We start from the raw sequence: 23,162 nt of genomic DNA on the forward strand, positions 1-23,162 counted from the left end.
CCATCTTCCGCACACGTATCTAGTTCCTTTTAACATAAATTTGTCCAAATAACAAATTCATTCGCGACAAAAGCGTCATTAAAGCAAATATAAAATTACATTCGTTCCCAAAATAACCTGACGACTTGCGGATTTTAAAATACCAGTCCAATGACGCGTAATCGGGAAATCGTTTCTTCCCATGGCTGCCGGATTGTGCAATTATTTCCCATAACTTATAGTGTAAAACATGCTTGATTCCGGCAATCTCCGGCAAGTTTACTCCTTCCGCAGCGGGAAGCCCAGCTTAGGATTCCCGGTCCACCGGTCCAGAGGTCCAGCGTGAACCGAGAGAAAAAATTGACAAAAACACCAGCCAACGAAATTGAGACTTCTCGCCCGCGAGACCGGTTCTCACCGGTTCGGCCGCACCGCGTTGTCGGGCGGAGCGAAAATCTCGCGGATTCCGAGGAAAATCCGGCTGAATTTGGCACCGACTTCGCGAAAAAGCCGCGGGGCGGGTCTCTTGGGACTTGCCAAGAAATTCGCCGACGAGCCGTTTGATATGCGTAAAAATTCAAAAGGGCAGGAGAAAGCCTCGTTTGATTGATAGACCGTTTGTTTACAAACACTCTCCCCCTTACTACGGGACTGGTTTCGTGTAGTTTCTCGGGGGAAGGGGGTGGAGGAACGACGTGACGCACAGTGATCCCGGGAGGGGGAGGGGGTAAAAGGGCCGCCGTAAAACTATACCAGTTTTATGGTCCGTGTTTCAGCGATGTCCATGAGGTCGATGACGCATGCTTGGAATCGGAGAGGGGGGAGGGTTGAGGAGGTGCTCGGGCGATTGACCGCGGAGGTTTCAGATCATGTGTGTTCAGAATCGAGAGAAATTGATGAACCTCGGCAGCAACTCTTGTTTGATCGTGCACTCGTTGACTGCCAGGTAATAGGACGTAACTAAATTTCAACGGTGTAAGACGTCCAATCGTAAACGATATTTTCACTCATATTTTTTTTGGAAATTTTACATGATATACAAGTTGTTTTTACAGCGCGCCCAGACGCTCTGCGACACCTTATTGCCATCCTTGTCTATCGAAACAGAGGTCATCTCGTGGTGTGCACTTTGTAATTTCAATTTGGATGCCACCTATCTACAATTACGTTGGGTGTCCCCTACGTCTCCTATCGGGAGGAACTCAATTTAGTATCCTCTCAGGCCATTTGTCATACGCTATTCGTTGAACATGGCTGATGGCCATAGAAAAGATGTTTGGTCATAATTTCATGAACAATATTCTGCTCAACGTTCATCATCTCACGCACTCTCTCGTTCCTTCCGTGATCCGCCTCCATGAATACGCCTTGAAAATTTCTTTGGAACGGTCATTCATTTCTAGAGGATTTTTTCGGAACTTCCGAGAGAAAACTTTACGGGAATTTTCTCTGATCACTCGGAAAAAGTTGGTAAAATTTTGAGCAGGAATTGCACAGTGATATTTCTTGGGATTCCCGTCACCTTTGCCAGTTTCTGTCAACTGAGAAGGTCCGCTCGATCGATTCAGGAGTTAAGCGGCAGATGCATAGATCTGCGATGTGCAACCGCTTGTCAACGGCGAAACACCAATAGGAAACCAGGATTTCAATCGGTCGACGTCGAGCTATTTAAATTCCCTTTGCCTATCGGTGTTTCACTTTCAACAAGCGCTTATAACTCGCGGGTGTATCTGGACCTTTAGTCCTCTAAAGCGAAAATCGCATATTGAACAATTGAGCAATCGAAATTCTCCTTGCATTTTGGTGTTTCACTCTGAACAATAAGCGCTTGTAACTCGCAAGTGTATCTGGGCCTAGTCCTCTAAAGCGGAAAGCGCATATTGAACCATTCGATTTGTATAAGCGAGGTGTCTTTCCCCATTAAAAACTAGGAAGAAAAGCATGCGCGGCTGACATTGAGTCAGGGTAGCAGTATCGCTCCACGACGGCATCCAGATTATCACCGATTTCAATTGACGCTCCTCACTCCTCACAAGCTGCAAGGTCGCGGCTAACAAAGCCACCACTTTACCATCTGCGCGAGTGTCAAGACCAGATCGGCCAGCCGGGGGACTATTACCGCCGCGGTGCGGATTCAAAAGAACCTAACTCCCTCCTCACTCGATCCCTGCGAAGCATCAGGACATGCGGGTGATAGAGCTCGGCTCAAAATCGAGTTAGGTGTTTTTGCGGTAGGGTGACGAAATTGCAGCGAGAACTCGCAAATTGTTTGGCGCCCGAGCTCGCGCCTCGAGATTTCCGGCGCAGCTCAACAGTCATCGGTGATGATCGGTGCAACGAGTCCGTGGAGACACTTCGTTGATTAGTTGCAGTTGCAGCCGGGAAATTGATACCTACGGCGCGAGTGGTTGTGGCTATGTTGATCGCCGACTTTGATTGGTTGCCGGTCTAGGCTTTTGAGAAGCTCTTATGCCGCACACAAAGAGTAAAAGGAACCAAAATCATATTAGTGGGCGAAAATTTGAAATAGGGGACATTCTTGACGACCGTCACAAATAGCCAAAATTTGAATGGAGAAACCTGTGTAGGAAAAAAAATTCCGAAAACAGTGGGACCATATATGTTTCTAGATTCTACAAATCGTCCAAAGTTAGGGAAACACATATTTCAGGGGATATGATGAACTTGATTTTTTGACATTTTTTCACCCTGAAATATCCCCTATTTTAAATTTTCTCCCTAGTATTTAAATTAGAAAACAATGTCACCCTCACGTGCGTTTAATATTTTTCGGTCAGTTTTGCTTTCGGTTACACTGACCAAATTATTGGTTTGAAAATTTGCAACTTTGTCAGAAATCAGGCACAAGCAGCCAAGATCGAACCCGGGTGCATTGTTGTCAGTCCAGTGTCCTAGCCAGAGCCACTCGTATTGTTTTAATGAAGAATAAAACAAGCCTTAAGATTACTATTTCATGTTCGTGCTTAGCATGCAACTGATACAAACGCCTTTGGTCGAATTTTTTACAAAACATCGAGTTTCAAACTAGCGAAACAGCAGGGCATGTCGCTACAAAGGTCATTGAAAACACGAATATTACAACGAAAGGCACTCACGCTGAACTGAAACGCATGATACAACTATTTCAACTCCTAAGCCGCTCAAATTGCGTTCATAGAGTTGAAGGCGAACTTGATTTCTCTCTCCCGTCTCTAATTACTTAGATAAGATCCTAAGAGCGGGGCTCTGTTCTATCTTTTGCAACTTATCTCAATTTCACTGTCAAAATTGTTTTCTACGGGGAGAATCGAGGAAAGTCGCGGAACTTAACGCATTGAAGGTCATTGAAAACGCCAGGACTTACAACGAGAGTCTCTCGTCTTTCGGACATCACGCTGAACTAAAATGCGTGATACGACTATTACAACTCTTGAACCGCTGTAATTGCATCCATCGAGTTGAAGGCGAACTTGATATTTCACTTTCGCTTCAGCTGTGCATGGGCGGACTGTGAAAGCGACTTACATATATACTTCTCTCTTTTCTAAACAATGGAGGTTCCAATATTTCCTGAGATGAGAATAAAGATGATTATTTAAGCTCCTCAATCGTGAGGTCTCTCAAAGATATAGGATATATAGAAGAAGGATTTTCCCTTCGAGGGCGACCAGAAGAGAGCTTGCTCTTAAAAAAACTTATTCTTGTTTACTTGAGAGTATGCTATGCTGTCACATAGAAAAGCAAGGCAACATCAGGATGCATGACTCGGAGTATGGTTACGAGGGGCGGAGGAGGTAGATGAGGTAAAAGCGACGGTTTCCGCTATAAAAAGAATTTGCTAATTTTGCAGAATTGCTTCGGCAAACAGAGTTCTAATTTTACAGCTGAGGACGTGAAATTAGTATTTTCTTCACCTATGTGTCGACCTTTGGTCGCTGTGGTGGGATGTGTATGTGATTCAGGGAGGGGGGCTTGAGGCCTGAGGTCTATGATTTTCGGAATTAGTTAATGGTTTACTCAGACGTATCTGTCAGCTTTCGGTATGGGGTATGGTGAATAAAATGTTACGCTTCATCAACTGAAACTGTTCTCGGAAAATTGTGAGGCTGAGGCGGTCCCGCCTACTACTTAAACATATTGTTGTTTTAAACAGAACGTTTTTTACCAGTCATCCTGGCAAACGAAGTGGCTCCCCAGTATATGTTCGGGCATCTACCTTAAAATTGTATGCAATGTCACAAAGGAAATTCAGTTGAAACGTATTCTTGGTTATCGAGCCGGTCGATCATGAGTGTTTCTTTCGAACGCTTATTCGAGCGAAAAGCAAAAAAGATGGGGGAAATCATCGGTCGAGTTGGCAAATCTCCTGAAAAAATAACTTTTCCATCAATTTTTTGCAACGAATACATTACATTCGTCGACTTCTCGTATCATTGAAATAAAAATATATGCGATCAGCCATGTAACACATTAATAGCGCGATACAAGGACCGCACGAATACTTCACGCATTGGCAGCAAAACATTGTGTCATTGCGAAAGGCGTGCGTGAATCGGATAGCGCCTACAAGAATGCATGAATACCTCACGCATTGCGGCAAAACACAGTGCGAATCAGCTGAGATGCATAGCGCATACATGACTGCGTGAATACTTCACGCATTGCGTCAAACCAGTGCGGTATGCGAGGAGCGGCGGCGGAAGATAAAATCATTAATCCACATTTATGTTTGTTCTTCATAATTTTTTCGTTCATTTATTAGGAATGGAAAGCCTTGTACACAAAGAGATAGGTTTACAAAAAACTTAACTTTCGCGCAAAGTTCCAATGTTCGTGAACTTTTGCTAGTAGTGTACGACAGGGCTTTCCCAAAAAACTGTGTTCCAACACCAGTAAACGAGTCTTATGCACCTCCCCCGCTGGCACGTTCATTTGATGGTTTTCATTTGATGTTTCAAAACGAGATGAGAATGGGGGCGGCAAAACTAGCGGCCCCCATGGGCGGCAAGTAGGTAAATCCGGCCTTGCCGCACATAGCTTCTGTGTTGGTGGAAAACCGTTTCAGTATAATTTTAATATAGCAAGCAAAAATAAAACTAACGTTTTCAGCCCATCGAGAAAACACCCATTGCACTAGGAAATCCATTAAAACATAGCTTTTTCTAAACGGATTCAAAAAGTTTGCTCCTTTTTCTGCGTAGATCATAGTCTAACTAGAATTCTACTATTCCATCATTGATGGAAACTAGATATAACAGTGATGCAATGGATTTTTCCCATCTTCTCTGAAACTTAGTATACTCTCCACAAAAAATTAATGCTCCTAAACAAAGTATGACATTCTTTTTGCGGCACGTGAAACTATTAAACCGAAGGTCACCCAATGAATCGAACTCTGGAAAATCTGAGAAAAGCGTTCATAGGCACGGAAGGAGCTAAAATAATAAACACATAAATCCTGACTCCACTTTTTCAAAACGCATTCCTGAATCCAGCCTGCATGTCAGCGTTTTTCAACGAATAGACTATTGTGCAAAGGAAAAACTCCGTATGATCCTTCAAACGTTGCCAAATTTTGTTCGCATGGACAAACATTTTCTGGGAAATCTGTTACTATTTTTCTTCCAATTTTTCAAAGAATTTGCTTCTTAATTTGATTTCAACCATCTGAAAATTTCGAGAAAAATCCTTTCTTCAAACTTTAACATTTTATCAGGAGGAATTTCGTGACATTCCATGCGGCGATTTCCCTCACCACGGCAGCGAAGTGGACGAAAATAGGAAAACGCGCACTGAGCCTCGCTTAGGAAAAACGCGGCAAAAATATTCAGATGTTGCCAAATTACTTAAGATATAACATTCATTTATGAGGAAATTTTTAATTACTTCTTCTTGATATTTTCAGTTTTTCGAAAGTTTTTCGAAAACTATGTGTTTGATCAAGGTAAATCTGTCACCGTTGGAATGCTCATACGTCGTTTTTTCTAAACACACTAGGATGCTGCCGTGCTAGGGAAGAACGCCGCATGAACATTCAAGAGTTGCAAAATTTCCTTCCATAAAACATATATTTTTGACGACATTAATGCATATTTTCCCTTGAAATTTTCAAATATTCTAGATTAAATTGCGTATAAAATTATCTGAAAATGTTGGAAAATAATGTCCGCAATTTTCTCAGTGAATTCGGTTTTTATCGGAGGAAACTTGGCAACGTCTGAAGGCTCATACGCCGTTCTTCCTTAGCACGACAGGATATAGGGTTCCTCGTTATCTCGCGTAAAAATCGTCTCACATCCTCGCGGCCGTTGATAATTAAATCATTCCCATTATTACCGGCGATAATTTTTACGAGTTTCCATAATAATTGCAGAATGTTCCAGTTATCATCTCACGTAACCCGGGGGGCCGCGCAGGCGTAGGCGTACACCTATCCCCCCGAGGGGGGAGGGAGGGGGGGCTCCTGTTAATTCATTGTGTGTTTTGTAAGCGGACATCCTTACTCCATCGCGTATTCCATGGAAGCGGCTGACGCTCCGTGTTATTAGGATCATTAATTCAATGGAAACGGAATGGCAGGTCCGGCCCGGAATGCAAACACCGATGCAGGCCATGTTAATGACATTCCGGTCGAGGTGTCAAGCGGCGGCGCTCCACTAATAATGCATCGGGAAATCAAGGACGCCCCGCTTTTAGCGGTCACGAATGCACCACAATCACAGACGAAATATACCAGGGACCCTGCATCGGATTCGAATGATGTGTATTTGTGAGTCCACCCTGGGCCACAGTTTGATTTTTTCCCTGATCAGAACCGTCTCCGTCACCATTGGTATTGACCTGGGTCAGTGGCGGGGCGTGAACGATCGATTTTCAAGATCTACCCATTTGAACTTGTGGTGAAGAATCGATTATTAAGGTGCTCGTTACCAACGCCCTGCATATCGATTATTTTCAATATGCTTAAATGGCAGATCAATCGATATATCGGAAGGCATGCCACGCGACTAACTTGGGTAGTGTCTATATTATTGAGAGGCTTGGAGGACGAGTCAAATGAGTGCAGTTTTTGCGATTTCAGAATATGTTCGTTTAAGTTTCAAAATTTCAAATGTTTATTAATACATTTTCTTAGTATATACTTCATGGCTAGATTTAGTTGAATCAATTGGTAACTCATTTTTTTCAAAAACTCTACCTACCTCATTTGTCTGCTACCAAGCCTCACGATTAATATCCCGAAATACGACACAATATCCCGAAATACAAAAAAAAAACTCGGATACCTTGAATCCAAAATTCACCCCCGAATCCTCCATTAGTGTTTGCATTGTCTGCCTACCATTGACTTACTGAGGAAACCGCGTCAGTGCGCAAGAGTCTATGCAAGTAAACCGATTTATGCACCATTTTTAACGGTGAAAATTAAGACTTTTCAGCATAACGGCGATTGAATTGGATAAACGCGTGCTAGTACCTCGGTTTTGTAATGTTTTAGACCTCCTGTCTTATGTTTGTAAAAGGGATCTAGAGATAATCAACGGTATTCATCAAAAATTTGCCTGATTTTTTCCTGATTGATGGATATCCTGTGAAAATTTCACGCCGTAGTGGTGGTTTGATATCCTTCAATAAATAAATCTAGAGGCATGGTTTTAAAACGAAATACGCGTTCCTGCAGGGGAAAGGAATTGTTTTTCTGTTAAAAGAATTGTGTCGGTTCAGTGAACACTGAATCATCACCGGACTTTTTTTTCCTCGTCTATTCTCACGTGAGCCTCGAAAAGCATCGATTTATACGGACAATAGGACCCATCTCGAAAAATGAATTCGTCCTCACGTCATAAGATCTGCGCAACGATACTCTTGAGCGCGGCCGAGAGTGACTTTTCGGCGACTCTTAAATAACTCAAAGTTCAAACCCGAACACGCAATGGGCTGACCATGAAATCAGCCAACTGACCGCGTCCGCGTGTGAATGTCACAATGCATACGCGGCCCGCGAAAACGCTCGCAAAAAGCGAGTATCGTGTAATAAATACTGATGAGCTATTGTTGCGATCATGATTTCGCCTAAAGCTCGAGACTGCGCTTTTTCCTCCTGACTGTCACCGAAAAGACCTGTAACGAGGCATTGTCCTCCGGTCACTGATTTTCAGCGGCGTGGCGTGCTTTGCGAGATATCGATTGATCTGCCATTAAAACCTATGGTAAAGGATCGATAGACTGTGTGTTCGCAATGAACACCTTAATAGTCGATTCTTTGGCATAGCTTCAAATGGAAAAATGTCGATAATCGATCGTTCACGCTTCGCCGCTTTTGTCCTGCGGTCACTGATTTTCAGTGGGGTGGCGTGCTTGCGAGATATCGATTGATCTGCCATTAAAACCTATGGTAAAGGATCGATAGACTGTGTGCTCGCAACAGACACCTTAATAATCGATTCTTTACCATAGTTTCAAATGGAGGAATATCGATAATCAATCGTTCACGCTTCGCCGCTCTTCTCCGGTCACTGATTTTGTCTAGCTTTGTCACTAGACGCGACGTTAGCTGCGGAGCAAAAGTTCACCGAAAAAATGGATTTGATGGCTTGCGCAACCGCAGTTATGTTTCGTCTTCCTTCTCGTTTAGTTTTTTTTTGTGATGAAGCTTCAGCTGAACCCGCCCCAAAGATAGAAATTACGTCATTAATCCGAAGGAGAGGCTTCGATGTCTGAAACGGATTGATTTAATAAAAAAAGGATTTAAGGGTCTCGGAGGACAAGGCGCATAAGTGCAGTTTTTCTTTTTCGCGAAATACGTGTTTGAAGTTCCGAAATTACATGGATCTTCATGGCGGTAAAAAAGTTCAACCTGAATTTTTGATGCTTCAAAATTGAAATTTGCGAATTTTTCACAGAATATGCATTGAGACTAGTTTTACTTGAAATCATCAATATCTTTTTTTTCAAAAACTGCACTTATATGCCTTGTCCTCTACACTCCTCAATTATTATATACAACAGCCATTGCCAAATCTTCCATGAGGTTGCATGTAATCAGGAGCGATCAAGAGAAGATAATCTAAAATGTTTGGAATTTTTGAATCGTATTTAGTAAGTGTGTGCTCTGTCTAAAAGGGTAGCACTCGGTCATCAGGGTGCATGATCTAGGCATCTTTACATCAGGTCGTCTTTAGTTTTTCTTCGTAAGTCGATCCAATTACTCCCATCCATTTCATTCTATTGTTTCCTCTCACCTTCTTTTCTGTTATTTTCCTGCCCATAACAACTTTTCCTCCACCCTGTTTCGATTTTTAGACCCATATCTTGGCTTTTCCCGTGACTTGCGTGAGGATGCATCTGTTGTAGCAGCATTTTTGCACTGGTGCTGTTCTTGAGGTAATTATAATCCTACAAAACCGGTATTAGATAAAAAAAAACATGTACAAAAGTCAGCCGCACAAAGAGAGACACTGCAAATTCTATTTATAACTATAACTAACAATAAGAGTAAACCGATAAAACCAAAAGAGTGTCATAAATAAAGGAGATAAAAGTAAACCAAATGCACTAGAAAAAATTAAGAAACACCTAACATGATTTGGTTTTATTTTGCTTAATTTGATATAAATAAAGTGCCTTTTCAACGAGACTTTTCCAGGCCATGCATTATTAAAGAACAGGGGAGAATGCAATAGTGTATTTCCTGCGGATAATACACTAAAAAAACACTAAGCTAAGAAAGCCATTTACTTATCACCTTAAAAAACAAAATATTTAAATAAACTAGCAATGCATCCAGAGTGCACTGATCGTGAGTGTAGTTCGCGACTTCCAGAGTCAGTGCATAAAAAAAAAAAAAAAAAAAAAAAAAAAAAAAAAAAATATTCTATCTCTTTCAAAAAGCGTGATTGAAAAGGGTCTTATCTCAGCCAATAGAAATTGAGGCGAGTGGGAATAGGTTTGAAATGTATTGCTGAAAAATCGAGATAATCAAATGTATTTCTTCATTTGCTCTTTGAAATCACTCTTTTTGATGACAATAACGAACGTAACTCCTCATTTGTTTTGCAAATGCGACCGTGGATGATGGGTGTTGCCTTCGATTCTGAATAAGTCTCGTCGTGGTAACGGGAAATGCTGGGCCCGCCACTCAAGGTTGCCGGCCACTGCACCGCGCGGCTCACCGACAAAAGCAGAGTTACGTCATCGCGAATCATAAAACGCCTTCACTTTTGGAGAATACCTCAATGTGAACATTCCGATACAAAGCTTCCTGTCCGCCCGTCTCTCAGCTGAGGCCTGAAAAGGGAATGCATGGTGCATTAAGGAAATGTTCTCATCTCAAAACTTTGACAAAACTTGTTCTACTATTTCATTCTTAGAGAAAAGAAGTAAATTGAATCTTTTCAAACGTTTTTGGCTAAATGAAACTATATTACATATAAGTCGCTCTACAACGTACTCTCGATTTATGCGACACCCAAACGCCACATATGCCTGTCTTCCCAGAGATTATCGGGCAATTGACACCGCAACATCTCTTCTAATGAAACTATATTAAATAAGAATAAACAACACCTGGTTTTATTTCTTGAAAATACATTTCTCTTCGATCATAACTTCAATAATAACAATTATTTTTTCACTGCAAATTGATTTAAAGGAAAGAGAGTTAAATTGCTCACAATTCATCGACTGTAATCATCATGGGTGTAGCTTGAAGCCCAGGAAGGAGCTTCAGAGGGTATTGCGCTATTGTGACCCTCTTTACTTAAAAAAGGTTATTTGTCTTATGTAGTGAAGTACTTTTGGGTTTACCGCTAATTTCAGCAAAGGAGGCATACCGCCAAAATTGTTTTCTTTTATGGAAATTCGTTGTGCTTGAGAGGAATAACTTTCATGCATTTTTTTTCTGTTCCCCCATATTTTTTTAATCGTGTCATTTGAAGTCACACAGCACTCGAATCCCGTTTTTAATTCCCAGAAAAAAAAAAATAAAAATAAATAAAACAATGATCCGGAATGCCTTATCGTATAAATTATTGCGTAAGTTCATGATGACGGGACCGCAGAAAGGAAGCTCAAAGTTTTCGTCCCGCTCGCCAACTTCCGATCGTAAATCGATTTATTTGATGCCGGCAAAGCCGCGGTCTCCCCAGAAAATTGGCATGCAGAGATGAAAACACCTCGCGCGAGCTACGCAATAATGTGCGAACAGTTCTGACCTAGTGCATGTTGTTTACCGAATAATTACATGGTATAAGATGAATAGGCATGGGCAGCATTTAGTGCCTCCAGTGATTGGCTACCGGAAAAACAGATTCAGTGCGTGGCTGGCTGTAATACTGCGTTCGTGTGCATGAATTTTGCCATGCAGTGTCTCCGGGGAGGATGAGAATTGACCGTTAAGCGGATGTATGAATGCTACGCGACAAGTAAGGATTTTTATCCGATGTTGATTTGTGGCGTAGAGTACATATCGACGGTGAAACTACCAAACCACGTATCTCGTTTGCGGTGTTTAAAAATCTACGCTCGCATTTTTTTTTTTGCAAGAAGACCAAATCAATATCATCCTTGACATGTTCCACAGAATTTTCTTCGCACGAAGAGCAAAAATCACAGAAATTTTCAAGACTGGACGTTAAGTAGTGTTTCATGTAAAAAATAAAGTATGACAGAAGTCTGCGACGTCGCAAACCGAGATACGTGGTTTGGTATTACACCGTCGATACTAGAGTCGTAATGTCAGTGGAGAGCTGGCGCCACTTTTAAGCATTTTCATGGTCCCGAATTCCGAGACTCCTGTGTGACGCCGGGTCACTTTTTTCGATACATAATCCGATTGTTTGCGATACAAGGGTACCCGGCCATCCGATGACAACAACAACAACAACAACAACAACAACAACAACAACAACAACAAAGGAGATAGGAATTACCACGTATTCCGCACCGCCATTTTGGATCGAAAATGTATCGAAAAAGCGACCCGAACTCGGCGCACACCGGGCTCGGAATTCGTCGAGCAGAACATGGCGCCAGCTCTCCCATTTACATTACGACTCTATGTACTCTATGATTTGTGGTGAACTGCAGGAGGTCCGAGTCGGGTGAGTTTTGTGACTATTTTGCTTAAAAAATAACCTGACTGAAGCAGCTGACTGATCGTTGGTTTTCTTTTATGTTGCAGTGTTGATCTCCTCCGCGCAAGACAGTAGAAACGATCCTCATCATGACACGTGACAATCATGTCCGCCTACACTTAGAAAATAGGCAATCGGTAAGTCGACTTGACTCGCTCCTATTGTAGACTTTGACGCAGGTGCAGGAAAGGGTCAAAATGAGAAAAGTTCTTAAGAGGATCTATTTTCTCAGTGTTAATATTGTCCTTCTGTGTTGCACCCAGAAAAATGAGTTTCTCAAGCAACAATAGGCTTCTTGTGAAGCATTGAGCAGATGCTTACATTCTCACCTCTTAATTTGTCAGGATTACCATTAATTAAGATAGTTTACCCGTATATGGAACGTCATTACTTCGGTAATCATCCGTTTTCTCCAGTGTGAAGACCTGAGATAGCTTAAACCTCCAGAACCTAACATTTCGATGTCCAAAGTGCGAAACCATGTACGTCCATTCGCGATATTCCAAAATTCCCGCTTTTATTTTATTTCTTCGATAAGAGACATAATAGCTTGAAATGTACAAAGTATAATCTGCTGACAGAGAGGAAAAACCTAGAGAGTTTTCAAGAAATTTAGTCAACTAGATTTTCAAAGAAAAATAAAGTCTGCAACGTCCCGAACGGAAATACTTAGTTTCGTACTTTGGCTGTGTCGATGTGCACTACGAGTTCAAAACGCGCGGAACAACGCTGTCAATCTCAGAGTGGCTCAAATTGCATAGCTCCTGAATAGAAGGAGAACTTATGCGACACCACTGTGCAGGCCTCCATAGTTTGATCAAATCATTCCAAAGGACGGATAATTATGTTTTGGCGTTTTGATGGTTGCAGTTCGTGGATTCAGGACGAATTGCGGAATAAAACACAAGTGCTGAACGGCTCTATTACATCATACGTCTCGGAGACACACTTTTTGTCTCTCATCTTGACAACCATGTAAAACTGCATTGTTTACGAGCGCTTTTGCACAAGATAATCCTTTCAAACTGGTTCTAGTCTAGTTCAAAATTATCCTTGAGCTATTTCTAGCCAGTGAGATTTTCCAATCAGTTTTCTGTGTGCAATATTTATTAACAATTCGAGCGATTGAATGTAGCACACTCACATTTGAAAAAAATGGTATGCAGTTTTAGCACCTAGGATGTCAAAAATGTGGCTGGTGATCCTAAGATGCTGCCTTGATTGTCCCCGCAATTGAATTTACATTCACAGGATGTAAAGTCAACTGCGGCAGCAGTAATGGCAGAATCTTGGAATCACTAGACACATTTTTGACATCCTATATGCTAAAACAGCACATTATTTTTTTCAGTGCAGTTTTAAACAAAAAAACGTTTTCTGTCAAGAGAGATGGACGTACAAAACGGCAAAAGACCATCGATTGGACTGCATTTTGCAATTTGGAACTATAAATTCTGGCTCATCTGAAAAAACACTTTTGTGCATAGGGAAACTAATGGCACATACGTTGCTTTTAAACTGGGCCAGAATTTACAGTTCCAAATTGCAAAATGCAGTCCAATTGTTTAGTTTATAGGCTAGACAAATAAGCTGTCGGTCCTAGTCGAAATAGTAAAAGATGAAGAGAAAGAAACAATTGAACCGTTCAGAGGCCTTTTAGTCCATGTTTCGCATAGTTCTCGAGGTAATTTATTGAAAAACAATTCTGCACATCGAACATAACCACCATGCTAGGGAATAACGCCGTATGAGCCATCGGACCTTGTCAAATTCCGTTTGATAAAAAGCAAATATTCAAGGAAACTTTTGAGTATTTAGGTTCAAATTTTTCAGAGAACTTTACGCGCATTTTGATCTAAAATATATAAAACTGCCAAGGAGAGAACAGGAGCACTTTCTTGAAAAATGAGCATTTACTCGAAAGAAATGTGGCGATATTCAAATGTCCATTCGCGTTTTTTTCTCAGCACGGCAGATAAGTTGACACCAACTTCGCACCTCCGCGGTGTTTCTCGAGATTTCTGCAAAAAATTCCCAGGTGTGAACTGTCGTCAAGAGCACAGTATTACAAAATAAATAAACAATATATTTTCTCGGTTATTTTCCATTAGAAATTCATCCAGTCGCATGAGCTTCTCGTTATCTGGTCTCTCGGAGTATAAAGGCGTCAGCGGAGGAAGTGAGCAAATACTCACGTACAAACCAGCGAGAGTTATTTGGAATGTTTCTAAACATATATCTCATGTGTAATGATGCTGTGCACTTGAGAGGAAATGAGTTAAAGCTGTTATCACTTTATAAGGACCCGTCGCGGGTCGGTGAAGTTTAATTGAATTGTAACTCGGATGAAAGAGTTGAGTGCCATTTTTTCTTGAGTCAAAGGACAGTGAGCTCAATTATCCATGTTCTTTCATCATCTGGTTGACAAGTACCGATTTTAAACTATCTATAAAATGAGCTTTATTGGTGGAAGAGGCAGGCAATATGCAATACAAAAAAAACCATTGCAACTTATTTTGTTTTCACTGTAATAAATTTCGATAAGTGGAGCCCCTTCAATCAGTAGATAGGCAACATACACAACACTCCGATACAATACCGATAATTTTACCACTTACTCGAGATTTATTGCAATCCGTGTCACTTGGACACGGTTTGAAACGTCGAATGTTTTTATTGTTTTTAATATTTAAAGTGCAGTTTTACCCATATGTTGTATTTTTATTCTATCTTTGTCAAGTATCGTCGTTTTTCTCACGAAAGAACTGAACTACATTTTGATTTTGCCATTTTTTTTTCGCAAATTGCATTTTTACCGAGATAATCTTGGGCATTTCTAACTGAAAATTTCGCTGATTTTTCTTCTAATCTCATGCAAAAATGTAAAATCTTGGATTGGAGTCAATTTTGCGACCTTGGAATGAAGTTGCGTTCCCTCATCCTTCTCCGGGAAACAATGATATTCGGCTATGCGCGGAATTTTTTTTTTTTTTAGGAGTAATCCCCTAAAATTGTGGTGCTACCTCACTTTGTTTGATGATATGACCATGTCCAATTAATTGTGGTAGTACCGCAATTCACTTTGGGGTTGACCCGCAACAGTTGGGTTAGCAACCTAATTTATTGGGGGTACCACCACAATTAATTTTAAATACTCAAATCAACTAACAATCCATACTTCCTTATTTACATGCGTAATTCTTCTATTCCCGATGTCGATAACTGTACTCGTAAGGAAAAGCGCCGTATGAGCCTTTAGACGTTGCCAAACTTCCTTCGACCAATCACGAATTTTGGAGAATGTTTATGAATATTTCTCTTCCGACCTTTCAGGTGATTTCGTTCGAAATTCGATACCAAAAGTCTAAAAAATTCAAGGAAGAATATCTATAACTTTCTTTAAAAATAAATATTTGTTGGTCGGAAATTTGGCAACATTCGAATGCTCATACGGCGTTTTTCCTTAGCACGGCAGTATAACATAGCGACGGTGTAAGTCGGCAATCACATAACTCGATTTGCGACGTCGCAGACTTCCTATCATACTTTATTTTTTAAACGGAAAACTACTCAACGGCTATTCTTCAAAACTCCAGTGATTTTTCTTCTCTATGCGAAGAAAATTCTGCAAAAACTTCAAGGAATCATGTCAATTTGTTCTCCTCTAAAAAAATAACATAGAGGCGGAGATTTTCAGACATCTAAAACGAGTTATGTGATTGCCGACTTACACCGTCGATAAAAGAAAATAGTGTTGTGAATCGGAGAGTTCCTAGGAACAGTACCTATTTTCATCAAGATCATAAAAAATCGCCTTGAGAATTTTCGATGGGAATATCAGAATCAAAGATGAAAGAGGTAAGGCGGAACGGACCGCCGCACGTGCTGAGTATCCGCCTCCGCGAAGGCGGAGGTGCAACTCTCGGCTCGGCCCCGAAGCCGTGCCGGTCGCGCTGCGCCGCGGCGGCGGCCGAATTTTGGCTGCCTCACAAAATCGGGAAAAGCTATAAATACCCTAATCCACATTCCGTTCAAATTTCGAAGCAAAACGTCAATCTCGGATCATGTTTTCCCGAGCGAACCCAAGACCCGTTCAACGAGAGTTTTTCCAGTTCCGCTCCTGTTGAGCCTCGCTTTTCCGAGTTTCCATTGTTTTGTTTTGTTTCGACTGTCGAGCTCGGCCGGAGCGTCGGTGTTAGGTTACGTTCTTTTTCTCGCGTCTCTGCGTTTGCTATTTTGGTGGATTCGTAGTGCTTTCTGCTCGTGCGGGGGCCGCGCGTTCGAACTAGTTTAGTAGTGTGACACACGGATATTTATCTAATGCTTCTTTATGTGCGGTCATCGTACGACTGATACTGAGGTACATGTTTTTGTGGTTGCATGTGTCTGTTTTGGAGTGTTTGTTATCAAAAAGACAGTATGTGAATAAATGAAATTTCGAGGGAGTGAATTCTCATACGTCTGTTTTGAAGTGTATGTTATCGAAAAGAGTAGTATGTGCACAAATGAAATTTCGAAAGAGTGAGTTCTCATGCGTCTGTTTTGAAGCGTCTGTTATCACAAAAAGCAGTATGTGCACTAATGAAATTTTGAGAGAGTGAGTTCTCATGCGTCTGTTTTGAAGTATATGTTATCAAAAAGAGCAGTATGTGCACTAATGAAATTTTAAGAGAGTGAGTTCTCATGCGTCTGTTTTGAAGTATATGTTATCAAAAAGAGCAGTATGTGCACAAATGAAATTTCGAAAGAGTGAGTGCAGTATCTCCGGGGGGAAACTCTGATCGTGCGAATTCTTTGAAATGTCTATAATCATCGAGAAGACTTTTAAAGATTGTTTGAATGCCTCAAAATCGACAAATTTATCCTCGATTATATGCAAAAGGGCCTTTTTTATTTCATGCATGTCAGGCATGGTAGCTTTACCTACCATGTTTTGCATGCATTTTTCTAGGGTTACCCTTTTGGACATACAACAAAAACATTTTAAGGTTCGAAATTGGCGAAATAAGGTACAATTTTACTCAAGACAGCAGTGAACACAGCTCTTTTCGTACCAACGTGGACTTACTGCTATTTCTGATCGATAATGCGTTAAATTTTATGCAATTGCTACTTTCTAATAACTTTCGTGTTTTTACAAGTATGACAAATTCTGCTGTTTTGGTCAAATCAGCCAGTTTATTTGTATTAGATTGGAATTTTAAAGGAAATTCGATTTTGAGAATTTGGCTTTCCTTGATAAATAGGCAGTGTTCAGCTGCATGTGGATAAAGTGCAGACACTTGAGGCAGATCTACAGATGCGTTGCCAAAATATCCAAGTCGTTTACTTGCACCATAATGACTCATGAAATGAGCATATAAATCACTAGGGACATTGTGACTGATTTCTATCTGTACGCTGACATGCCAGTGAGGTAAAGAAAGCTCCAGTAAACTTCCAAATGCATTGCCAATTATGCGAGCGTTTCGCTTGCACTAATCTGGCTCGGATAACAATGTGGGCTATATAAGGAAACTTTGGTTTTAAGAAATAACTTTAGGCCCTTAGGATATTTTTTTACATCAACTTTCCTGACACCACCACCGGACGTTTGTAAGGGTACACATCTGAATTGATTTGCTTCATTGTAATTTAAAACTGATATAACTAAATGAATATCTTAATATGTGGTTGTTAAAAAAATAATTAAATGAATATCTTAATATGTAGTTGTTAAATATTTTTTTCTGTTATGGAAATGTATGATTTATTTAATAAGAATACAAACTGATGAACTATATTTTTTATTATTTATTTTACAGGTTAAACATGGGATTGACAACCCAGCAATGCTTGAAAACGGATCTACAGAGCAAGTTTGCACACCGGAAAAGAACGAGAAGAAGTAAGTAAAATAATAATTTCACAGCTGTAAATACGAACTCGCACTATCCAGTTCCAGTTCAGATAACTTGCTGAAATTGCATTATGGTTTAGCTAAGCCAAAATATATTGGGAGAGAAGGAAATTCGGAAAACCCTCAATGTTTACAGTTGAAGATCTGAAAATCTGCAAGACTTGGGCAATAACGAAAAATATGTGTACCTAAATCTTCTCTCTCTAAACGCTGTCGAATGTGTTGCAATCACCCATAAATGACTAATTGTAAGGCAATGATAAGGCCATGCTAGGGAGAAACACCATGTGAACCCTCAGGCGTCACCAGATTTCCTTTGATGAAATACAAATTAAGAGAAAAAGTTATAAATATTTTTAAGTAAAATTTTATCTAAAATATCTGAAAATATCAAGGAAAATATGCATAACTGTCCTCCAAAATAAACTTCTTTCAGGGGACATTTGGCGTCGTTTGAATGTTCAAACATCGTTTTACTTAGCACGTCAGTATTGCAGATTTCAAATTTGCTTCAATTTTTATCTCCCGCTACAATTAGTGCCATTAGACCTTTTTTTTTTTGAGCGAGAAAAATTCCAATCAGAGTAATTATGGTTCGGATAGACATACTCACTCCGTTCTGTTTGATATTTACCACGCCATTCCCAAATACGCTCCGCAGTTTCGCGACTGATAACGTGATAGCCGTTCCGCAAAAATTATTCCTCATTCCCAGTTTCTCCTTCCCAGCAATCAAACTCATCAGGCTTGGTGTTAAAATAGTGCATATTCGACTAAAATTAAAACATGGAGGAACAGAAACCTTTCATAATCATTGAACAGCCACCGTAAGTACGATTATACGAAACATGATCAAATTCTAAAATTAGGTCCAACATTTTTTTGAAATTTTTTGACAACACGCAGCCTAACATTGTCTTTTTAAATTACAGACGTGCGAAGGCATTTATCCTTTTGATTTAATTTAAAGGCTATACATCCGGTCCCCCAATTTTTCAAGACACAACAGTTGAAAAATCGCTTAGCAAGAAAAGAAAATAAACTTTAAAAATGTAAAATTTAAGAAAAAAAATCTCCATTTATTGATTCCCGCAACGTACTTTTTTATTAGATTTTGTTGAATAAAAGCGTTGAGGTTTCATGTCTGGCATTACCAATAAACGGATAAATGTGTATCACTAAAGTTTTACAAAGGCGTGCAGATTCTTCAAAAATAGGCATTTTTGAAGAAATAGACATGCAAAAAATAATCACTGTCAATAATTTTCGTGTACAAAAATATTTTCCTGATTTTTTATTTTTACCCCTGAACTGTTTTTTTCATGTCTTAAGAGCGTGAAAACTCAAAATTTTAGCACCCGTCTCCAATGTCACCGAATTATACACTACTTTCACCCACACACTGAAACCCTACTCTTATTGTAATTAAAAATTATCGATCCATTCGATTCATTTTTCTTATCCCTCTTTTGCGTGCAAGCAGCTACTTATCTCTATCTATTTTTGTTGTTTTAGGGTTTCAGAATCAAAGGAAGTTCTGACAAGGATAACCGTAGTAAAATCCCCAAGCAGCCTCGAAAAACCTCCTCTTGATGATGACTACGACCCCTATCTACACAGAGATGTTAAACACCCAACATCGTAAGTAACACAACCTCAAACTAAGATAGATACAATTTTTTAAGAGCAGCCCAAGACAATGATAACAGTGGAAAAACAAGGTTGAAAAAACGGGAAACAAGGCTAAAAATACACAATTAATGAAACTCGAGACTTTTCGACTCAAAACTGAGTCATTTTCAGTCGGAAACAATAAAAATTTAAAATAAAAAAAAAAAAAAAAAAAAAAAAAACGATGAAAAACCTGAGCCCTACATGGTGGTGGCCGGGATCTGAGAGAAAGAGAAAATTGATAACAAACAAGAACTAAGTTTGTACATATATAAAGCAAGTTCGTATAATTGTTCACTCTCGCTCGAATCCGCTGTTAAAAATCGTCTCTAGATGAGATAGTCCAGTCTCAAAAATATCGATTGAGTCACATGCACTGAAAAATATGGTATGCTGTTTTAGCACCTGGGATGTCTGGTGACCCTAAGATGCTGCCTTGATTGCCCACGCAGTTGACTTTGCACTCACAGGATGTAAAGTTCACTGCGGGGACAGTAATGGCAGCATCTTGGTATCACCAGACACATTTTTGACATTCCATGTGCTAAAACAACATTTTATTTTTTTCAGTGATGTCGATGACGGAAGTAAACCAATTATATCCAGTTACGACGTTGTAAATTGAAATTGATATCCATGTTGTATTCAGATTCTCTCGAACATTTTGGAGAATTCTTTCACTCGTATGAAAATTTTCTCAGGGAGCTTAAGGGAGATTATCAAGCAAGTTTAAGTTTTTTTTTTTTTAAAAAAGTAAAACAAATTGGATATGTTTAAGAACTGTAGCAGAAATCCACATTTTTATTTTTTATTTTTATACCGATGTATTTAAATGGATGAAACCCAATGTTAATTTTGCCAAATTGCGAAACTCGAATCTGTGGACAGTATTTTCCATTAAGAAACTACTATCTCTGGCTCTTCCGTAAAAAACACCTATCTGCATAGGGAAACTAGTGTCACGCGCGTTGTTTCAAACACGAGCTGGGAAAATTAATTCCTCACTGCAAAATGCAAAGCAGATACAGTAACTAAATTAATGAAGACTAGTAAGGGGCAGTAGAGGGGTCACACCCTGGGTGGACCTCTACTATTTATATACACTTGCAACAAAGTAAGCAAAACCGAGGAAATAGCACCGTCTTGGGAGAGTAAACACTCGTGCGTATGTCCGTCTGCTTGAAGGGCCGCAGGCTAAGCAGTGACACAGTTGACGTTAGTATAATGTATGTTTTCTTGCCAATATTTCTGCACGGCCTTCGTGTGCCTGACGAAATAATTGGAAAAGTGAGAGAGTTAATGAATACCACCTTTGACTCGCCAGGAACATAAGAATACTACTTGCGAATACGATCATGAGAAGTGTGAAAAGGAAAGCTGTTGCCTTATACCACTGCGGAATGATTATTGAAATTGATAGATAGACAAGGCTGTAGATGAAGAAATCAAAAGGAAAATAGAGCGATCCTGTTGGTGGAAAAGAGTGATTCTCATAGACTAAAAGGAGGGAACTTATGGACTAACTATAATAGGGCCTCTCGTGGGTTGCCGTCAGTCTATTCAGGCCTGCTAAGGAAGAACGTCGTATGAACATTCGAGAGTTGCCAAAATTCCTTTGATAAACATGTATTTTTGACAACATTCATGCATAATTTTCCTTGACATTTTCAGATATTTTAGATAAAAGTGCGTACAAAATTGTCTGAAAACTTTGGAAAATAATATTCGCAACATTCCCAGTAAATTCCGTTTTTATCGAAGGAAACTTGGCAACGTCTGAAGGCTCATACGGCGTTTCTTCCTTAGCACGGGCACGTAGTTATCTACTACAATCAGTTATTTTGTCCATTACTGCATACGCTCTCCTCCACACCCCCCTCCCCCCGTTACGTAATTTAGGAGCGATCCCTTTCTACAAGCCACATGTATCATTTTTGATCCAATTATGATGCAAATGAATTTGTTTCCAGATACTCCGACACATTCTTCCATATGCTGAAAGCAAGTTTAGGAACAGGAATCTTAGCCATGCCCAACGCTTTCCACAATGCTGGATTCACAGTTGGGACGATAGGAACGCTTGTGATTGGATTCTTGTGTACATACGCCATTCACTCTCTGGTGAGTCCCGTTTCATTTACTAACTTCCTTGATTCAATTGGACGTTAGCTAAAAGGAACTATGCTACACGCAAACCACATGCACATAATTTCTTCTAGGATAAATAGACCAATTAGTGAGGAAATTCTTCGATGCGCCTAAGAGCGATGCTCTTATTTTTGACACACTTCTGATTGCCTCTTACCTTAATTGTCAAAGATAAGGCTGTGTTTGCATTCTCCCAGATTCACGTTGGCTTATTAATGGACTTAATTTGAGGCATAAAACATTTATGAATGGCAGTGGTGCTTATTTTCCTATGAAATTGTTCTGTTTTCTATTGCTTCGTAAAATCTATATCTACAAAAATTGCAATGCTGATGAAAAAGTAGTTAATTTTTCAGGGCAGATTGTTACTGCTTATAGGTCGTTTATAAAATTCGTAACGCTGTAGGAGAGAAGGGGTCTAAACCTGCGTTTCAATTGCATTGTAGGTGAGAATGTGGAGTCTAGGTATGAGTTCCGTAAATCTGAAATCAGCGTTTAGCATCGGGAGATGGCAATTTTTCGAGCAAATTCATCAACAAAGTTGAGGAAAGGTGGCGGCAAACAGCCATTTTTTTCAGAGGGCGGATATATGTGTTACAGCGCACGGTGCGTTACGGTGGGGATGGCGGGAGTTTGAAAATCAGATTTTTAACGTTACGTATTTTATTACCGGCCCCTAATGAATTCTTATCTGAAGCAGGGCGAATCAGTGGAAAACAGTTTTGTCGAGTTTTTAATACAATTTCCGCGTGTATTTGGTCTGGTATAGGCTAACTGCGGAGATATCCCCTTAAAATTGCAAAACTTCGAAAGAGGCAGAGTTTCAGGACGGCCAGCGCTTCCATTGATTCATCGCTCTCCTGACATAAGGGCGCGTAACTACGCATTAAGATGAGCCCGGAAAAGCATTGAGTTGTATGAACAACAGGGTTCATTGCAGAGTGTAGTTATGCCCTTACGTTGGGAGAGCGACGGATTTTACTTAAAGCAGTAAGCAGTTCTGACAGCTTGTGAATAATTTTGGCTCGGGCAGCATTAGTTGTCATAAGAATGTGGTAGAATCTCCAAAAAATTGCAACACTGGCAAAGAAATAACAGAGATAATTGCTAGCACGTGTGGAGATGATCTGATACAAGGGGAAGGGGAGAAAAGCGATTGGAAATTGATAGTGCAAGAGGATTATCTTAGCTGCCTGCGTCGGAAAGGGATTATTCGTGGGCAAATTTCCATCGACGGAACCAATGGCAAGGCGTTTATGATCGATTATCGATATCTCCCCATTCGAACCTGTGGTAAAGAATCGATTTTTAAAGTGTTCATTACGAACACC

General features: G+C 40.1%; 1 protein-coding gene across 3 annotated transcripts in view; it reads left to right on the top strand.

The window, feature by feature from the left end:
* The window catches only part of LOC109030570 (proton-coupled amino acid transporter-like protein acs), a 50,580-nt gene that overhangs the window by 17,815 nt on the left and 9,603 nt on the right, over positions 1 to 23,162 (top strand). The window contains exons 2-5 of one of the 3 annotated variants that reach the window (XM_072300784.1): positions 12,161 to 12,250; positions 17,918 to 18,000; positions 19,528 to 19,653; positions 21,654 to 21,804. In XM_072300784.1, coding sequence (XP_072156885.1) covers positions 12,203 to 12,250; positions 17,918 to 18,000; positions 19,528 to 19,653; positions 21,654 to 21,804 — 408 coding nt within the window. In that variant the 5' untranslated portion in view covers positions 12,161 to 12,202. Of the gene's footprint in view, positions 1 to 12,160; positions 12,251 to 16,171; positions 16,474 to 17,917; positions 18,001 to 18,703; positions 18,840 to 19,527; positions 19,654 to 21,653; positions 21,805 to 23,162 lie in introns of those variants that run through there. The other 2 variants (XM_072300785.1, XM_072300786.1) reach the window with 2 other exon arrangements.

This window comes from Bemisia tabaci, chromosome 5 (assembly GCF_918797505.1).
Source record: "Bemisia tabaci chromosome 5, PGI_BMITA_v3".
Taxonomy (NCBI): domain Eukaryota; kingdom Metazoa; phylum Arthropoda; class Insecta; order Hemiptera; family Aleyrodidae; genus Bemisia; species Bemisia tabaci.